The sequence below is a fragment of the Arachis duranensis genome, chromosome 3 (assembly GCF_000817695.3).
Source record: "Arachis duranensis cultivar V14167 chromosome 3, aradu.V14167.gnm2.J7QH, whole genome shotgun sequence".
NCBI lineage: Eukaryota > Viridiplantae > Streptophyta > Magnoliopsida > Fabales > Fabaceae > Arachis > Arachis duranensis.
This window is the reverse complement of record NC_029774.3, coordinates 128,032,879-128,053,828: the sequence shown is the minus strand read 5'-3', so window position 1 is coordinate 128,053,828 and position 20,950 is coordinate 128,032,879. Positions and strand designations below refer to the sequence as shown.

The 20,950-nt window shown below is 37.2% G+C and overlaps 4 protein-coding genes across 4 annotated transcripts; 2 read left to right on the top strand and 2 right to left on the bottom strand.

Moving 5' to 3' along the window:
- The first annotated feature begins 4,108 nt into the window (after positions 1-4,108).
- On the top strand, positions 4,109-5,840 carry LOC107481616 (uncharacterized). The gene is made up of 2 exons (XM_016101886.3): positions 4,109-4,928; positions 5,017-5,840. Exons 1-2 carry the CDS (start codon positions 4,258-4,260, stop codon positions 5,522-5,524), a joined length of 1,179 nt encoding a protein of 392 aa, XP_015957372.1. The 5' UTR covers positions 4,109-4,257; the 3' UTR covers positions 5,525-5,840.
- Positions 5,841-8,329: 2,489 nt separating this feature from the next.
- On the top strand, positions 8,330-10,978 carry LOC107481918 (uncharacterized). Its single transcript, XM_016102271.3, has 4 exons — positions 8,330-9,460; positions 9,531-9,639; positions 9,737-9,872; positions 10,477-10,978. Exons 1-4 carry the CDS (start codon positions 8,607-8,609, stop codon positions 10,611-10,613), a joined length of 1,236 nt encoding a protein of 411 aa, XP_015957757.1. The 5' UTR covers positions 8,330-8,606; the 3' UTR covers positions 10,614-10,978.
- Positions 10,979-11,263: 285 nt separating this feature from the next.
- Positions 11,264-13,362, bottom strand: LOC107481919 (uncharacterized). Its single transcript, XM_016102272.3, has 5 exons — positions 12,524-13,362; positions 12,184-12,339; positions 12,008-12,103; positions 11,780-11,926; positions 11,264-11,705 (listed from the first exon to the last, which is right to left on the bottom strand). Exons 1-5 carry the CDS (start codon positions 13,052-13,054, stop codon positions 11,568-11,570), a joined length of 1,068 nt encoding a protein of 355 aa, XP_015957758.1. The 5' UTR covers positions 13,055-13,362; the 3' UTR covers positions 11,264-11,567.
- Positions 13,363-17,212: 3,850 nt separating this feature from the next.
- On the bottom strand, positions 17,213-20,450 carry LOC107481579 (uncharacterized). Its single transcript, XM_021139290.2, has 4 exons — positions 20,339-20,450; positions 19,897-20,205; positions 19,007-19,798; positions 17,213-18,873 (listed from the first exon to the last, which is right to left on the bottom strand). The coding sequence occupies exons 1-4, from the start codon at positions 20,448-20,450 to the stop codon at positions 17,213-17,215; spliced, it is 2,874 nt and encodes a 957-aa protein (XP_020994949.2).
- Positions 20,451-20,950: the final 500 nt, after the last annotated feature.

Below are 20,950 nucleotides of genomic sequence, written 5' to 3'. Positions count from 1 at the left end.
GTTAACCAAAACGGCCATGAAATCGTTTGATAGTTTACCACCTAAATCGGTCACATGCTTCGACGATTTGGCAAGAAGCTTCCTTACTCGATTCTCCATCCAAAAGGATAAGATCAAGTATACGGCAAGCCTCTTAGGAGTAAAGTAAGAAACCAAAAAATTCCTACGAGCTTATATCAAAAGATTCAACAAAATGTGTTTGGAGATTCAGAACCTACCTATTAAAGCAGTCATCACGGGGATAGTCAACGGTCTCAGAGAAGGATCTTTCTCCCAATCCATATCAAAGAGGCACCCAACTTCTTTGTACAAAGTACATACAAGAGCGAGTCGAGAAGTAAATCAACATAGAAGAAACTACTCGGTTGAGAGAGCCTGCCCCGAGACAACACAACCGATATCCAGCCTGAGACAAAGAGAAAGAACCAAAGAAAAAAGAGAAAAACAGCACGGGAAAAAAACTCGAAGATTACTGTGAATACCATTGAGTCTATGGCCACTCTACCAATGAGTGCTATGATTGAAAAAATGTGATTATTAAAAAATTGACTAGAGAAAGCCAGTCGAGCAGATACATTGCTACAATGACGCTGGCCGTAAAAGAAATAGGAGTGCAAAGGCAGAGAAAGATCGCTAAAAGCCTGTAAGCATTATAGATCGGCATGTCCACATTATCACAAGAGGATTTGCTGAAGCCAAAGTAACTCTAGCTTTGTCCTACTACAAAAAAGGCGGGACTTCATATGGACCCAAGAATGCAAGCAAGTCTTTTAACACTTTAAAAAATTCTTGAGCCAACCACCAATTCTAACTTGGCCCGAAGATGGAGAAGAACTTGTGCTGTACTTAACTGTTGCAGACAAGGCCATAGCCTCAGTCCTTATCCGAGAAGATAAGGAGGGGCAACAACCTGATTATTTCACGAGCAGGGCATGACAGGGGCAGAATTGAACTACAAAAAAAAATCGTTTATGCCCTCGTCCTAGCCTCCAGAAGATTCTGATCTTACTTCCAAACTCACACTATCAAAGTCCGAACTAACCAGCCTATAAAGCATATCCTCCAAAAGACGGATATTGCAAGTCGGATGCTACACTGAGATGTGAAATTATCCGAATTCAACTTCAAATAAGAAACTCGTACAACAATAAAATCTTAATATTTGGTCGACTTCTTGGCCGAATACACAGGAGAACAATAAGGAAGTCCAACAACTTGGCATTTGTATGTAGATGGATCCTTAAATAAAGCTAGTAGTGGAGTAGAAATCGTTCTTGAGAATGTATAAAGAAGGAACTCGAGTAGAGCTCTCATTAAAATTCGAGTTTTCAGCCTCCAACAACTAAGTTGAGTGCTAAGCTATGATTGCTGGCTTAAGACTAGCCAAAGAAGCTGGAGTATCAAAAGTCACAGTGTTTAGTGACTCTCAAGTGATAACCTCCAAGATAAATGAGGATTACCAAACTAAAGATCCTAACATAAATAGGTATTTGGAGAAAATACTAGAGCAACTCGAACAATTTCAGGAAACAGAGGTGAGACACATAACTCGAAAATTCAGTTATCAAGCTAATGCTATCTCCAAATTGGCTAGCACTAAGTCAGGGGACAACAATAAAAGTCTGATCTAAGAACCTCTCCACACACCATCAGTTGCTAAGGAAGTTGACAAGTCGGACGCACTACCAATTTCCAATGTAAACTTAGGATGGATAACTTCTATTATCGAATATCTCAAATTCGACATTATTCCTAAAGAAGAAAGGGAAACAACTAGACTCATATGGAAAGTACAAAACTATACTACCCTGACACCCTTAGAAATTTTTTGAATCCAATATACTAAAAATCCACTTAAATGAATCCTTGTTAACTTAAGTATTGGAGTCCTTTATAGTTACTATCCCCCACCTCTCCACGAGAAACTCGAACGGCAGCACCTCAATACCAGTAGACGTCGGATGCTACCCTAAAAGAAGTCTGAACCTCACATTTAGTCCCAAAACAATTCAATTTCAGATAATTCTCGGAACAATAATATTTATATAATTTACAAAATTTATAAATATTCGTATTTTTTTAATTTATTATTAATATGACAATAAATAAATAATTATATAGACAAAGCTTATAAAATATTTTAAAACTTTAGTATTAAAATTGTAAAATAAATAACTATGTAAATATTAAATAATTATATAAATAAAAGTAATGTCATTGCACTTAATTTTAATATTAAAATTATAAAATTTTGTTGATAATAAAAATAATAAATAATAATGAGAATAAAATTTTTATTTATACGAATAAACAAATAAAATTTTTAATTTATGAAAATTTATTGAAGTCCAAATCTAAAATATTGACATTTAGAATTAAAAATAATTAAGTAGATGAAAGAAGTGAGAGTTGATCACAATAAGCTAGCCTAATGTAGGAGGGTAAGATTGAAGTCAATTGAACTATATTCGTTGTTTTATAACAATACTACTAATTTTTTAATAAAAAAATTGGGGATGGCGGTTTCCCGTTATCAAAGCTAAGTTCCACTGCTCTATGGAAATATCTTATTTTTAGAACATTTTTTTTTTTGTTAATAAATTGGACAACTTTTAATTTTAGGTACATAATACATTTACACATTTTTAGATATACAATATATCCACATATTTCTCACATATCTATCATATTTTCTTTTAAATACATCTTTTAGAATTTGAACTTTAGATTTTAGTGATGGAGGAAGAGTAAAATGCCACATGAGCTAATGCTCTTCGGCACTCTTAGAGCATTCTGTGTTACGTTTAGTTCAATTTGGGCCAGGTGAGCAGATCTGATCCATCCATGGTCCATTGCTGAAGACTTGTGACAGAGAGGTTCGGGGAGGTTAGTTATGTGAGAGTAGGAGCAGTGATTGAGCTTCTAACTGACGCCTGTCAATTGATAGTTGAAAACTATTTCTCTTAAGTAATCTGGTTTGGCCCATGGCCCAGCATTTTGAGAATTTTTCGAAGGGCTCCCTCACTTGTCATGCTACAAATAATAGGCAAAAGCATATGTATGCCAAAGTTTTGTACAACAATTTGGGTTGGTGTAGTAGTCAATTCATTTTTTTTTTTTTTAAGCTAAGTGTTAATAGTTTAAATTTCGTGACAGATTAGTTCTTAATTTGTGAGATTAATTATAGGTGAGTATTGCTGTGCAAATCTCTTATTAATGGAGGACAGGAGGAGTGTATGCACCCTTGTGTATTGCCTTTAATTTGTGCGTATATGACGTTACGCTCATGTGTATTGCCATTGGGATGTGAAGCAACACCAAGCTCGTGCGCCAACCAACACACTACACTCGCGTTTCTAAATTCTAAGTTCTAATCACTCATCACTTGAAGCCCTACTTTTGCAACAAAACGCTACTTCCAACCTTCGCCACATGACATGATGCTTCTCCCCTTTCTCATCCTTTCATGCCCTCCCCCGTAACTTATGTATCAAACTAAAGGACGACCAACATTCATATAAAGACACAGTTTTATGAAAAGCCCACGACGACTATTAGGCTGCATTTATTTTCGCAAAATGGAATTGAGATGAAGTACAAAATTTCAATTTTTTCAATATTTTAAAAAAGTAAAAATACATAAGGCTGAAATTTTCAAAAACAAAAATTAAAATTTTAATAATATATTTTTTTAAATATATTCTCATATAATTTTTTAAATATGTCTTTTGATCTTTATATTTATTTTAACTTAAATATAATATTAAGACATATCAAGCCAAGTGCAATAAAGATAATTCGCTTTGAACATATTGATTAGAAAACCGGTATTGCAGCATTGAAAATGAAAAGGAAGCACGATATCCCTAAACATAAACAAAGAGTCCAAAGCAAACGAAGAACTTGAAAGAAAGTGGCACTTCACGTGTTTATGCTATGCAGAACCTGGTTTCGCATATTTAATTAACGAATGAATTAAGAGCAAGTGTGTGATCCTTGAAAGCTACGTTGTGAGCAATTAGAAGCAAGCAAATTAATAAATTACAGGTTCCAATGCCAACTAAGTACGCGCCTCTATTTCACTAAATCTAAATACGTCATTTTTAACTCCACAGACAAAAGATTAATTTCACGCGGAGTTAAGCTTCATTTAAGGTTAAAAAGTCGTAGATATTCGAACTCTCAATATTTGCTTAAAGGTATTAACTGTTATAAAGTGAGAGGAAGAAGGGAAGTATCGTCCTCATCTCTTGAGAAATGGATCGGGATTATGATATGAGGCAGCATTCCCTCCTGAAAGTTCCCGGGGCCAAGCTCCGCCTGATGTGCAGCTATGGAGGCAATATCATGCCACGCCCCCGCCCCCACAACAACCACGACTCTCTCTACTACGTGGGCGGCGACACCCGCATGGTGGCTGTGGAGCGTAACACCTCCCTGAAGGACCTCTGTGCTGGCCTCTCCAACACCCTTCTCCATGGACGTCCCTTCACCCTCAAGTACCAGCTCCCCGAGGAGCAACTTGACAACCTCATCACCGTGGCCACCGATGACGACCTCCAGAACATGATCCAAGAGTATGACCGCTTGGCTTCTTTCTCTCCTCCTCTGCGTCTCAGGGTCTTCCTCTTTGTCTCGAAACTAGACACGGCGGTTTCCATGGGTGCACTCCTGGACGATGCCAAGTCCGAGACGTGGTTCGTGGACGCTCTCAACAACTCGGGGATGATGAATAATATATCTCGTGTTGTTTCTGATTCTGCTGCTGTTGATGAATGCCTCCTCAGCCTTGCTGATGAAGTCCCAGTCCCACATAAAACGGAGCAGGAAGTTAATAAGCAGCATTTGGGTGATGGCAGCAGCAAGGTGATGGACGAGCATTTTGCACAACTCACGCTTGGTTTGCCTTCTCCTGATTCTGTTGCAAGGTATATATACTATATATTTTCATTGATTCTTGATTATTTTTGCTGATGATGTTTTAAACAAAGAAACTTGTTGGGTGTTGTTTGGCAGTGATAGCAGCATTGCATCTGCAGCAAGTTGTTCAATCTCAAAGGGGCAGGGGTTTTATTATCAAGAACAACAAGTGGATCCAAATCAGAATCAGCAGCAGCAATTTGTGTACATCCAACCCCACACTCACAACACTGGACATGGACATGGACATGGACAAGTGACAATGCCATCCTACCACAACACAGTGTATGTAGTGCCAGTTGACATTTCACAAGTGGCAACTAATTACCCAACTATGCTAACTACCGCAACCAATGTACCTGACATGCCTTCAACTCATCCTGCATTTCTTCAAACACCTTCCAATCAATATCAGCAACAACGCTATGTGCCTTTGCCTCATCATCCAATTGCAGTTGCCACAACCAATTATGGGGGTGGACCTAAGCAAGACCAGCAACTAGTATATTACACACAAACGCAAACCCAGCAGCAGCAATCCAGTGCTCCACAACCCCTTCAGTACCAATCCATGATCCCAGCAGCCAAAGAGTTCCCTCTGTGATATATACTAAGTATGAACCGCATTTTGTTGATTTTGTACTCCGACAATAAATAAGGATCACGTCCCCTCTTTCTTTCTTTCCTAGTATGCAAGATCATGCATGTTGTATGCAAATCCTGCTTAATTAATTTTCAGCTTTTAATCTATGGTTAAATTTGAGTTGACAGTTCCAATCACCAAAAGTTAAATTTGATGAGCTAGCACCAATTTTGCATGTGGTTTCTTGTCAGGTATTGACGGCAATCAAGATTCATGGGTTGCTCTGACATACATTTATTTAGTTGTTATTGGAATGGAAAGAATCTATGAACGTGCATGTGTGGGCGAGAAGTTTTATGCAGATCGACTGAAACTGTGGTCTGGTAATAATGGAAGAAATAGTGTCATTAGGGGAACATGGTACAAACGACCCTCTGTTTTTTCGTTCGCCATAAATAAACATTCGACTTTTATTATGCCCAAAATTAAACAAAATAATTTAGTCCATAGATCATTTTTATCTCGCTCTTATCAATAATTTAAAAAATTAGCCTTTTTTTTATATAATTTTGATTTTACATTAATAAATGGGCAAATGATCCATATATAGTGTGGTACAATTTACATGATTTCACCAAAGAAATAATCGTTGCAAGGTTCCACCAAGAGGACATTTTTATGTAATTTGAATTAGAGCAATTCGAATTACACACTATGTTACTAATTCGAATCACGTTAATTCGAATTACTCTGTGTATAATTTGAAATATGCTGTTTTGAATTATAAAGGGTCAGAGGTGTATAAATATGGTGTGAACGTGAATGCCTTTCATTAGAGTGACAAAATGGCTAATGAGGAGAGTTTTGTAGTGTTGGTAAATTACAGATGATCAATTAAGAGAAAAACACGATCTGATGTAAAGTTTATTGATAAAAATCATCTCAATATTTTTATGAGATCCACGACGAGATATGATGACTTTGTGAATTCTATACTATAGATATTTGGGCTGCAAGGCGTGAAATGGGTTCAAAAGTTATTCTATCGCATTCCAATCTTAGTGCTGCAAGAAATCGTGAAGTACGATTGTTTCACTATAGGGAGTGATGAGAATTTGCATGTCCTGTTCCATTGTCGTTGGCAGTTTTCCGAGGTTAGGACATCTGAGCTGTTGGTAATATTAGTTGATGTGGTATCTAGCTCGGGGGTTCGAACCAGAATACCCACACTATAGGAACGGTAGCTGGTTCTAACTCGAGACCTGTTGGTGCATCTTCGTCCGTCCCTGTGAATGAACTTCCGGACAAACCTGTCGCCTCCCCGTCGTTCGCTGTTGATCTCAACTGTAGTGGAGGCGGAGAGGTTGGTATCGTAGATAGGGTGCCGACTTCTTTACAATGTGGGGCACCAGTTGGTATGGGTGATGCATTGCTGGATGATGATGACGATGATGATGTGGAGTCGGATCTCATTGCTAATGACAGTGGCGATGAGATTGCAGCGAGTAATCCAGTTAGGGCTGGCGGTGGTTCTAGCTCTGGGACACAGCAGTACCCTCCGCACTTTTTATCTTTGGACTTGGATGCCATGAAACAGGAGGGGGTTCCTGGGGAGCCTATTGGATTTGGTACTAGAGATGCCCAGGGGACTGGTGGTCTTACTGAGTTTTAGGTTGGTCAGCAATTTCAGGATAAAGAAGAGGTTGTGTTAAGTGTGAAGACTTATAGTATCCGACGCGGGGTACAATACAAAGTGGTGGAGTCCGATTATCGCCGGTATGTAGGAAAGTGTTCTGAGTTTGGAAACGGGTGCACATGGTTGATCAAGTTAAGTCTCCGGCAGCACAAGGCTATTTGGGAGGTAAAACGATACAACGGACCTTATACATGTCTCGCGACGTCCATCTCGAGCGACCACAGGAGTCTGGACTATCATGTGATCTCGACCTTCATCATGCCAATGGTTAGAGCTGATGCATCCGTTTGCATCAAGGTACTGTTGAATGCAACGGAGGCACACTTTGGGTTCAGGCCGACTTATAGGAGGGTTTGGTTGGTGAAGCAGAAGGCCGTCACCCATATCTACGGTAATTGGGATGAGTCATACAACAAGTTGCCGCGGTGGGTCTTAGGAGTTCAAATGACGATGTCTGGTAGTGTTGTAGTGTTGAGGACGAGTCCTGTTCCAGTACCTCAAAGCAAACACTACCTAACGGAATAAAAACTTACGTATACAAACCCAAAGACATTAATGAGGGTATCGGGTAAACAATGACGGTAATAAACGGGACTGGTGGTCAAAGGAGCAATGACAGCAAGAGATCGGAGGCGACGATGGTGTCCGGAATTAGAGAGATCAACGCCGGTGAAGGGGCTGATTGGGTCAACAACAGCAACGCTGAAAGAGGTTGGGAGAGAAGCTGGTGCGGCAGGGATGAAGAACTGTGGTGTTCTTCTAAATCTCATCGGCTGTCTCCGGTGATGACAGTGAGTAATGATCGTGGAGGTGAGAGGAACTGGTACGGACATCAGAATCATTGTTATAATAAAATTAGGAGTATCCGTCCATAATGTGAATGAGTTTAGGTGCTAATTCTAATTTATCAAAATTTAAAATCTGTTAATAATTATTTAATTAGTTAAAAATCTAAATTTTAATTTTAATTTTACATTTTTTTTAAAACTATTGTTCAAGTTGTTTCACAATATGCATTATTTACCTATCCTTTCTTAACATTAATACATTATAGAATTGGCCAATACTAAAAATTAAATGAAGACGTATAACTAGAATTATGATCAATCAAATCATCCTCTAACATGATTAAAAAGTCAACGTGAACTAAAAAAAGACCTCGTGTTCGGTAAGAACATCATCCTCTTCCAATGCTTTCTTTTCCTAACTTACGACGATCTGATTTGATTGATAGATAGATCTGGATGCAAGTGTAAAATCAGATTTAACAGAGAAACAGAAGAAATGAGTGGTGGTGGTCCAATACTTCCGGTATCGGTCGCCTCCAGAAACATGTTAGACTCACATTGATTTTCTACACACAGGCACTTGGTTCTCTGCTTTCTTTTTTCAACTTCAAATTCAACCATGGCCACCGCCACCAAACTCTTCGCACCTATTCTCACTTTCCAAGTCTTTCCATCTCTGATCTCTCAACACAGGAAGACCCTTCAAGTTTCACGCTGCTTATCCGAGGACAACAACCTTCGAGTGGTCTTCGCCGCCGGAGGCACCGGCAGCCACGTGTACCCTGCAGTGGCCATCGCGGATGAACTCAAACTTGCCAACCCTTCAACGGAGTTCCTCTTCATTGGCACTCCAAACAGCGTGGAAAGCGCTGCAGTGCCATGTGCAGGGTACAGCTTCGCCTCGGTGCCTTCGGTGAGGTTGAGTCGCCCCTTCATCGCCCCTCACAACCTCTTCTTCTTCCCTTACCGTTTATTAAGAGCCCTCATCCATTGCTTTCACCGTGGAACTAGCGGCCATGTCTCTTTTCCTGTTTGCATTGCCGCCAAGTTAAAAGGGATAAAGCTTGTGATCCATGAACAGAACTCTGCTCCTGGTTTGGCCAACTCTGTTCTTGCCCTGTTTGCTGATGCCATCTTCGTGGCTTTCAACTCAACAGCTGATAGCTTCCCGAGGGAGAAGTGCGTGGTGTGTGGGAATCCGGTGAGGCTGTCGCTGAGGAACAAAGTTTCAAAGGCGGCGGCAAGGTCGCATTTCTTTCCAGGGTATGGGAAGACGAGTGAGTGTAAAGCAAAGGTTTTGGTGGTTCTTGGAGGGTCTTATGGCGCAAATGCTGTCAACATCGCAATGCTGAATTTGTATTATCAGATGCTGAAGCAGAATAGTTGCTTGTACATTATATGGCAAACTGGGGTCGAATCATATGATGAAATGGACAGTCTTGTTAAGAATCATCCCCGCTTGTATATGGCACCGTAAGTCTTTGATCCTAAGCCTTGAAATATTCAACAAATTATACATGTGATTGTTTCTCTTTTGATGTAGGTTTATGCATTGTATGGATATGGCGTATGCAGCTGCAGACTTGATTGTTTCAAGAGCAGGTGCAATGACTTGCTATGAAATATTGGCTACTGGAAAACCCTCTATCCTGGTACTTATCATTGTCATGCTTGAGTGCAAAGTTAAATTTTTTAATTTTACATTAAATTTTTTGCAGCTCAACAATCCTTTTTAATTTCTATTTGCAGATACCATCACCACATTTATCAGAGGGGAATCAGTTCAAGAATGCTTCGTTGATGGCAGACTTAGCTGGTGTCAAAGTTATTACTGAGGATGAGCTTGACTCAAGTACACTAGCAATTGCAATTGAACAGATTTTAAGTATGTTGACCTTACATGGTTACAAGTAATCTTGTGAAAATTAAATTATGCAAACAAAAATATTTGTTTTCTAACTTGTTCAAAAAGGTTAGGGCTCTATTCAAGGCCCCATGCCGTGATGCACACTTCTATCATTGTAGACTACATTAACCGACTACCAAGGAAATTAATAATGTTATCTTTGGGAACAAGTTCAAGCATTCTTTCACCCAACCATCTTCTAACTTGACTTCTCTGTTACTCTAAACTCTACTCACTAGTCACTAGCAAAGGCTGCAGTAATAATTACTTGGGGGGTTTTCCCACTTCACTTTCATTCATTATTTATTTGTGATAGTTTGCTTTCTGCATATTGTTTTGCAGTTTGATTCTTATTATACCCTTGCTGTTGAAATTATTGAATTTTCTACTAATGTGCCACCATTTATAATTTAACATCTTGACAACTTGCACTTGTTAGTTGCATGTTCATAAATAATTGTAAAATTCAGTACTCTCCACTTTCATTAAACTTTGTGATCAAGCTGAATGTAATGGAATGTTGTACCTTGAAGAAGAGACATATAACCTCTTTCTTTGCTTGGACATTTGTTATGGTTGATAGGGGATGAGAAGAAAATGAAAGATATGTCAGAGAGGTCACTGAAAGCTGCAAATGACAATGCCTCTGCTGAGATTGCGAAACACATTCTAGCTCTTGTAAATCAATCAACAAAAAAGGAAGAATTGGCTGCAAACTAGGATCTTAGTAGTTTGCTGGTTGAAGTAAGTTCAGGCTTAACACTGAGCACTGCAAGTGAAAAAGTCCTCTCCTTCACTTGCAATACTTGATAACATGAATTGTTAGAACTTCCTCTCCTCAATTGCTTTCCATATGGGAGAAGAATGTTGAAAGTTGAAACTATACTTTTGCTTCAAAAGACTTCAGATTGTAAAAAACCTAGGTCAGGTATATTACTATATTTAACAGTTCACATCAGATATTAGTCCTAAGATGACTTGTATTCAGTCCATGTGGCTATTACATCTGTTGAAGATTTCAGAGTGACCAAACGTGTGGTTTCAATCATTTTTGCAACCATAAAAGAATTAAGTTCTTTTTCTTTTCTTTTCTCCATATCTTTTATCATTTCAAAGCTGATATTGCCATTTGGCAACACCATTTGAGGCCTTAAAAAAAATCAAAAAGAAAACTTGACAAATTATGCAGCGTTTGTTTTGAGATATAGAATTACATTACAGTGTAATCGCGCAATGTATGAAGATACGGGGTTTTGCCATGAACACACGCTACTGGGAATATTTCAATTAAAAAACAACGTAAGATCCGAAATAGGCATGCAGTCAAAGTCAAAGACAGGCATCCCAAAACTAAGGTATAAGCACCCAGCTTTATCAGAAAAGACACAAACTCCATTGACCAAAAAAATGGAAAAACTCAAAAAGAGTAATCTACTCACAAGCAAGGGTCACTCGAGTATAATATTATGCAAAGATCTCATCCAATCTAGAAACCTTCACACTATCATATATTGCCGACTCCTCACAAAGGAGATTAATGTTCAAAAAAGATTGACAGAAACAAATGAAAATCGTTGTTTATATTGGATTGGATTGGATATGAAGACTATACACCAATTTAATGATGAAAAGATGCAACTTTCAAAAAAATAACCATGAGGGTGTGTGTGTCCTTCAATTGTTGCGAGCCACAACTTGTTGCTTACACACTGGACAGAAATTCTTGTGAGCAACCCATTGTTTTATACAGTGGAAGTGATAGCTGTGCTCACAATGTAACCTCCCCAATTCATCAGCAGCTTCATACTCCTCCTGCACTCAAATGCAAAGATTATAGACATAGTTAATCACCATGCATACAAGTACTTGTTTTGATGATGACCTACCTGGCAAATGGTACACGTTTTATCTACTTGATGGTTTGATGCATCATCTGAAATTTGAAGCTTAGTTTTCCTTATGTTGCCACCCATCTCATTTTCTTTAAGTCCAGTGTTGACATAACCAATTCTCTCACCGAGCTCAAGCAATTGCTATGAAGCAGAAAACAGGAATGAGGAGATGCATGTTTTGAATAGAGATAGAAATAGAAAAGAGAAAGAAAAACAAGTTACTTCATAGGACATGTTATCAACATCAAGTCTCAAATCTCTGAATTGATCGTGTGAGTATCTACTCCCCATGATTATACCTCCTTGAAGCATCATAATCTTGCAACAATCACAATATTAGCACCATATATACATACCACTCTGATCCACTTGAATTCAGTAACAACTAACAAACCTACCTCAGGAAAAGCATCGGTGGAAGGATCTGGAAGGTGGCGATAGTATGCGAACTCGGAGGAGGCAGAGCGCGGAGTGAAGACGTCGCTAGGATCAGTGTCGAGAAGCGAGATGGTTTCTGGGTTCACACTGCGCCTTCCCAAACAAGAAGATGAACGCTGCCAAATTATTATTATTATTATATTATTTAGAAATGAGTTAACAAGATAAGCAGTTATGAGCGATAAACGCGCAATTAGTTACGGTGATTCACTACTACTACTAATACTACTACCCCTTTATTCGGATATAATCTAAACTAAATCTAATGAAAAAGATAATCTTTTATGCATATGCATGTACCTGTCTGTGATTGATTTTGTGAACATCAATTTTGGGTCGTGAAGAAGAAGAGGCATTCTTCCTGGAAGTGCCAACAACACAATCGGCAGAGAACCCTATTCCGTGTGCGGTGCCACACCACACATCTTGAAAATCCACATCCACGCCATTATTGCTGCAACTTCCCTTGCTGCTTCTCTTGTGCTTCTTCTTTCTCACCTTCTTTCCTTCCCATTCCGCCGAGTTTCGAATCACCGCCGGCACCGATACCTCCTGCGGCGCCCCCGCCGTGCACCCCAGCCCCCTCAACGTCGCTGCTGCTGAAAAGTTGCTCTTTTTCCTGCTCTGTGACCCGCCATCATTGCTGTTGTTGGAGAATGTGGAGAGGAGCAGGGAGGAAATGGTGGACTTGCACCTTGTGGATTGAATTTGTGGCCTTGGATCTGTTTCTTCTGCAATGATGTGGTTGCGCTGGCTCAATTGGTTTCTGGGTCTTCTCCATTTGATGTGTTCTGCTACTGTTGTTGGTGCCTCTGTTGTAACAACACGCATGTTTGAGAGAGAGAGAGAGAGAGAGAGAGAATGAAATGGAAGACGCAATGTTAAGGAGGGAATGGGACTTGGGATTATGCAAAGAATATATTTTGATTGATAATTTAATTATAATAATTCAAATATGTGGGGTGGGGTTTTCTTCTTCTTCTGGGGTTGTTAGGTGGGCTCTGATTTGTCTTGTTGCTGGGTTTGTGGGCATATGCCATTCAATCAGTAGCCTCTGCCTCTGGAATCTATGACTTACTTTTCCCCTCTTTTTGTGCTTTTTAAGCTAAGCTGATTGATGCTACTCATCAAAAGATAAAGTTCAATAAACTCCCTTTAATTTCCTCTCTCTTTCTCCTTCACTCTCACTCCACACTCTTCCTTTTCTTAACTTTCCATCATTTAATTACTACATAATAAAAGTTAAAAACTTCAGTTTATATTAGTGAATACTAAATAGTAAGCATTATTAAAGATGTTCGCAAATCCTATACAGACAGGTGTACTGGGATTATTATAGATTTATAGCATCATTAATTGCCATCCCCTGTATAGAAATGTACGAGTAGCAGTAGTAGTTGTAGCATCATGTGAGGAGTCTTGAATATTGATCCAAGGAATGTCTTGCTTGTAAAGCATCCTTGGATCCTTTCAGTAAGTAAGGCCATGCAGACAAATTTTTGTTCTTCTTTGTATGGTCTCCATTCTTAAGGCCCAATGCATGGCTGGAAACATTGTTTATTACCTCTCTTCTCTTCTCTTGTATTGAATTGAATTGTGGCGTATTTTTGGATTCCAATGAAATGAAAATAGTTGACTCTTCGCCCCATCAGGGCAAACTCAATAAAATAATATAATAATACTATAGTTCTTAAAATGAAGACATGTGACTATATGGTAAGTCTTAGAATATAATATATTTTATCCAATGATATATTTTCCTTCTTGGTGCAAATGACATGTATATGTTATTAGTTATTACTTATTACAGCTACTCTTCCTTTGATTTTTCTGCACCTCTGATACACAAAATGACCCTTGACCCAAATGATGGTACATTGCAATATTATAATGTGAAATCTATGAAAGTTTATCCTCCCAAGAGTTCAAAAGTCCATGGAATGTAGTGACTTATAAATTAAAATAACCTCGTAATTTCCAACAGAAAAACTGTAAATAAAATGGGGTTGTAAAGAAGTTGAGAGCAAAAGCAAAAGACAAATAACGAATGGTCCTTTGCAATTTTATCTCTATCCTAGACCGGATCTATGGGATATTTAGGGTACATTGTACCATTAATGTTGGACCACACGGACTTAGTTATGACTTATGAGAGACAATAGAATAATAACTAGGCCAGAGAGGTAGAATGAGCCATATTTGCTTCTTCAATAAGTAAATTTTGTTATTAATGCTTAGGCTTAGCATCTTGTTTTATTGTGGTTGCTTGGCCAGTGCAAGCAATAAATAAAAGCAACTTTTTTGGTTAACCATTAATTTCCTGCACTGCACAAATGAAATGACAACTACATTCAATTCAATTTTTCTCTTACGGTAACTTGTTGCTTCTTTTCTAACAGAGTGGTAATTCAATATGGCTAAATTCATGCATATACGAGTCATATTGTCATGCCATCTCAGTATACATGTTGATAATTATGCTTAATTAAAGGAATCCAACACAGTGATTAGTGGCCTCCAACTATATATTAAATTTGCTATTTAATACCATGATTATTATTCATCCGCTCCATAAGATTATGGTGGCCACCGTGCCGAAAGTCGGACCATCATCTTCATATCTTTTATGATGTTTCATTCTTACATTAAATATGAAACAGTATCATTATGTACGTAGTTCATGATGCAGGGTACCTGCAATTAAGGAGAACGTCCTCCTCAAGAATTAAATTAAATTAAATTAAATCAAATAAATACATATACATGCATGATGCATGTCCCATGCACCTTTTTCTTTTAATCTCAAATAGTACATACAAATTATGTTAATATTCTGATTCCTTATGCGTCAATTATTATTATTATTATATGCTTCATGTTTGGAAAGAAAGAAAAGGTAATCGTAGTTGGTTTGATTTGATGAGTGTAATGAGCGCCAAAATGTCAATTTTGAGATGCTAATGCTGTAAAATGCAAGGCAAAAGAGAAGGGAAGGGGGTTGAAAATGACAAAAAGGAAAGGTGGTGTTGCTGCACAAGAAGATAGGAATGCGTGCAATCACCCATGGCAACAAAGCAAGCTCTCATTAATGCCTTTTCTTTCTTTCTTATTTAACATGATATATTTTTTACATATCGTGCCTTTTCTTTGCTTCTACTCATCAATATCATTGTCTCCCAAGCCTCTTCCAATTCCAACATCGTTATGCTCTTTATTCATTCATTATGTAGTTTCACATATTATACCATTATTACCATGTACTTTACTACAGTGTGTGGTTAATAGGCGCTTTAACAAACCATAATACATGGATAAGTTAAAATTAGGTAATTAAAACGAACAAACATGTTAAGCCCAACTAATTTAACATTTTTATTATTATTGGAGAAACTGCCTAGATAGTTTGATTTAGTTGGTGCAAATGTGGGGAGCAACATGGAACTAACACTCATTTGTGGAATGAAAGTTTGAAGCGTCCCTCTAAAGATGTTGGTAGTAGTACGCCAATTCTGTTATGTGACATACGCTAATCAATAATCATTCTTGCTTCTTTTGTTTTTTTTGTCATTCGAGTCATTCTTGCTAAAATGGACTAAAATTCTCTGCAACATCGTCCAAGATGGACCAAAAATCCAATTAGAAGTTTACGGGCAAGCTGTATCCATATGGGCTTAATGAGTTTATCAAGGTCCGTTCATGCAGAAAAGGGAGTGTGGGGCAACTTGCCCATTACTTTTGGACCAACAATTTGGGATTGGTGAGTAATGGTAATTAAGACTTTATTTGGATGAATGTTTATGAAAGGTCAGAACCAAATCGGTGATTAAACCGGTTAGGTTATTGAGGTACTAAATTGTTGGTTTAACAGTGAATCACTAGTTGAACCGACTAATTTGATTTTATCTAAATAAAAATAAAAAATAATTAAAAAATTTAAAATTAAAATATAAAATACATATTTTGACTAAATCATAGAAAGAAGAAATAAGTGAGTTACAATGTGTACAATAGGCTATATGAGTTAAAAAATGAACATTACTCATACTATCCAGAATAACCATCTGGGTACTAGGGATAATAAACATGTCATCCCAAAAGCTGATACCATGTCATGATACCACTCATCCCAAAAGCTTATAACACTAATGGTTATATCTCTAATATTAAATCGGACATTCCTAAACCTCTATTGTACACATTGTACAAATATTCCATTGACTCCCTATACTTTCTCATAAAAATATAATTAATTTAAGAATAAGTGAGTTTATAACTAAAATTAAAATAAATTAAATAGAAGTAAATTATTTGATGAAATATATCTATATATATTATAATTTGCATGTATATTGATAAGAGGAATAATAGTTTGGTGGTTACGAATAGTGTTTATTTTTATTGAGGAGAGGGATTCAAATCCCACCTCAAGCATTTTGAGAAAATTTTAAATTTCAAGTGGTTTGGTCAGATCGGTCTTCATTAAATCTGATTGGTTTTTTTAACGGTTCATTCTATATTTAACCGATTTGTATCGATTTTTTGTTTTACTAGTGTTAAACCCGTGCGATGCACGGGCTTATATTTAAATTTAGTATAACACTATCATCGTCGTTATATAATAAACGTGTTAAATATGTTATTTTATCTTTATTCAAAGTAAAATATAAATAGAAGAGTTTGAAGTTTATAATATTCTTGAACCATAAGGAGGGAGCCATAAAAAAATAAGAACATATATAACTGTAATAATAGCATGTTAATTTTACCCTAAATTTTATATCAAAAAGCTAATAAAAATTTATCGACAACCTAGTATCTTACTAACTTCATTAGAAAAGCATTTGGCATAGGATGTTGTGTTCCTTGTTACACATTTCATTTCAAATTTGAAAAAAGAGTTATAGATAAATTAGTTATATCTATAGTAAATATTTGTACAAAAGTGTAAATCATAACATGCTATTAAAATAAAAATAATATTATTCTTACCTAAATATTATTGAAAACCTCTTTGAACACGACATTTGTTGTTGATGACTTTGGATTGCCGTCTTCGTCTAGAATTAAAACCCTCAGGCCACTGCGACTCTCAACTCTTGACAAAGCAAAATAAAGTTGTCCATGTGTGAAAACTGATTTTGGCAAATAAAGCCCTACATGTGATAATGATTGACCCTGACTCTTGTTAATGGTCATTGCAAAGCACACTGTTAATGGAAATTGTCTCCGTTGGAACTTAAATGGCAATCCTGAATCTGAAGGAATCAAGTTTCTTCTTGGAATGTACACTTTATCTCCAATATTTTTACCGGTCACTACCGTCGCTCCAATTACGTTGCTGCCAAGTTTGTTAACTATTAATCTTGTTTCGTTGCATAAACCTGAAGTCTGGTCTATGTTTCGCAGTAGCATTACAACGACTCCTCGCTTCAAAGTCAACTTGTGATTGGGTAGTCCCGAACATTTGATGTCATTTAGGAACTCTGGTGTGAACCACTCTTGTTGTACATCTTCATTCTCATCAGCTTGACATGTTGTGTCAGAGCTCAAATACTCCTTTTCCATTCCTGGAAAGATTGTCAAGACAAAATCGTTTACCTTCTCGACACTCTCAAGCGTGGGTGCAAGAATTGCCCTACTCTGAAAATACCTGTAATCTGACATGTTTTGCAACAAATTTGGATATGCAAAGTCTACCAAATGAGAGAGAGGATCATCAGTAGTTGTAATCAATAGATCATCTGAAATTTCAACTTCTGATTCATCACCAACAACAGAGCCAATATTTCCATTCCCAATATCAAGTATCCAATTAGCGAATCTCTTCATTTCACCTTCATCTTGATCCGAAGAAGACATTAGAAGCCTCATATTCGTATGCAGTTTCAGAACCTTACAAAACGACCACGGATGGGATGAGTTAATAACTGATATCAATATATCATGTCTACTCCCTTTCGGAATCACCGGAAGTATCTGTCTGAAATCACCTCCTAGAACAACAACCTTACCACCAAATGGTTGATGTATCTTATGTTGATCGGTAACTGACATAAGATCCCTGAGCGTCCGATCAAGTGCTTCAAAGCACATTTTATTGAGCATTGGAGCTTCATCCCAAATTATTAAGCTACTTTGAATGAGTAGCTCAGCCTTCAAACTGCCATGCTTGATGTTGCAAGTAGATTCATCAGTAATTGTAATGGGTATTGAAAATCTAGAATGAGCCGTTCTGCCACCAAGTAGGAGTAAAGATGCAATTCCACTGGATGCGACATTTAAAACAATCTTTCCTCTAGACCGAATAGTAGAAGAAAGTCCATTCCAAATAAATGTCTTACCACACCCACCATGCCCATAAACGAAGTAAAAACCACCAGAGTCTGTAACAACAGCATTGAGTATCTCATCAAATACTAACCTTTGCTCATGAGTCATCTTTTGTTCTGTATATAAGTTTGTATGAGTCAACTCATTTGTGTCATATGCTAAATCCTTCTCTATTAGCTTATTTTGAAAAAGGCGAACATCAGACATCTCAGGATATAGCATTGATTGATATTCTCTTAAAGATCTCGCATTGCTGTTGAGTATCTTCTCAATCTCAATAAGGCAGAGGTTTTTCAATTCATCATCAGTCATGTTTAGTCCTAGCAAAAGCACATGGTGGTTTTATGAAATATTTAATAAGTAATTCCAAAATAAAACTATTAATATTATTAATAAAAATAAAGATAATAAGAGAATACAATCTTGATATAAAAAAAAGACATAGTAAAATACCTTGGTTTTTCAAAGCTTTTCTCCTCTCATATAGTATTCCATCAGCCAATAATGTCCAAGTTGCATTCCAAACACGCTCTGGGTTGCTAATGCTATTAGATATCAGTAGCATCGCAAATAATTTTCTCAATTGATGACCAGATGCAAGTTCAGCTACCTCATTAATAGCTGTAATGAATTCCCTATCATCGCACAGTAGTCCCATGGAATAGCAAGCATCTTGGAAGCTAGAATATGTAATTCCATTAACTGTCCTAATAGACTCATATGTTGTGCAACCTCTCTGAACAGCTAACAAAATTCTCATATAATAAATATCACCTGTACCCGGTGGAACATAATTTAACCTCCCGATAGAATACCCTCTTTTGCGTGGATGCCATACCCTTGATTCTCTATCATAAACAAATTGATTTGGAAACTCAGCATACGTCAAAGTTTGACCTGCTTCAAACCACAGATGAGATGAGTTAATAGCGGATGCCAATATATCGTGTCTACTTTCTTTCGAAATCACCGGAAGTATCTGTCTGAAATCACCTCCTAGAACAACAACCTTACCACCAAATGGTTGATGTGTCTTATGTTGATCGGTAACTGACATAAGATCCCTGAGCGTCCGATCAAGTGCTTCAAAGCACATTTTATTGAGCATTGGAGCTTCATCCCAAATTATTAAGCTACTTTGGATGAGCAGCTCAGCCTTCAAACTGCCATGCTTGATGTTGCAAGTAGATTCATCAGTAATTGTAATAGGTATTGAAAATCTAGAATGAGCCGTTCTGCTACCAGCTAGGAGTAAAGATGCAATTCTCTGGATGTGACATTTAAAATTATTTTTTCTCTAAACCGAATAGCAGAAAAAATTTCATTCCAAATAAATGTCTTACCACACCCACCATGCCCATAAACGAAGTAAAAACCACCAGAGTCTGTAACAACAGCATTGAGTATCTCATCAAATACTAACCTTTGCTCATGAGTCATCTTTTGTTCTGTATATAAGTTTGTATGAGTCAACTCATTTGTGTCATATGCTAACTCCTCCTCTATTAGCTTATTCTGAAAAAGGCGAACATGAGACATCTCAGGATATGGCATTGATTGATAGTCTCTTAAAGATCTCGCATTGCTGTTGAGTATCTTCTCAATCTCAATAAGGCAGAGGTTTTTCAATTCGTCATCAGTCATGTTTAGTCCTAGAAAAAGCACATAGTGGTTTTATGAAATATTTAATAAGTAATTCTAAAATAAAACTATTAATATTCTTAATAAAAATAAAGATAATAAGAGAATACAATCTTGATATAAAAAAAAGACATAGTAAAATACCTTGGTTTTTCAAAACTTTTCTCCTCTCATATAGTATTCCATCAGCCAATAATGTCCAAGTTGCATTCCAAACACGCTCTGGGTTGCTAATGCTATTAGATATCAGTAGCATCGCAAATAATTTTCTCAATTGATGACCAGAGCAAGTTTAGCTACCTCATTAATAGCTGCAATGAATTCCCTATCATCGCACAGTAGTCCCATGGAATAGCAAGCATCTTGGAAGCTAGAATATGTAATTCCATTAACTGTCCTAATAGACTTATATGTTGTGCAACCTCTGTGAACAGCTAACAAAATTCTCATATAATAAATATCACCTGTACCCAGCGGAACATAATTTAACCTCCCGATAGAATACTCTCTTTTGCATGGATGCCATTCCCTTGATTCTCTATCATAAACAAATTGATTTGGAAATTCAGCATACGTCAAAGTTTGACCTGCTTCAAATTTTTTATTGGCCTCCATCCATGCTAAGAACATTGTACATTTCCCTTCCTCTTCTTCCACGATTTCTTCAAGATCGTTATCATCTTTAAAGATGATATTTTGCTCTCCAGGCAAATGAAAGGTTAATCTCATCACTGAAGGCCACCTTTGATGAATATC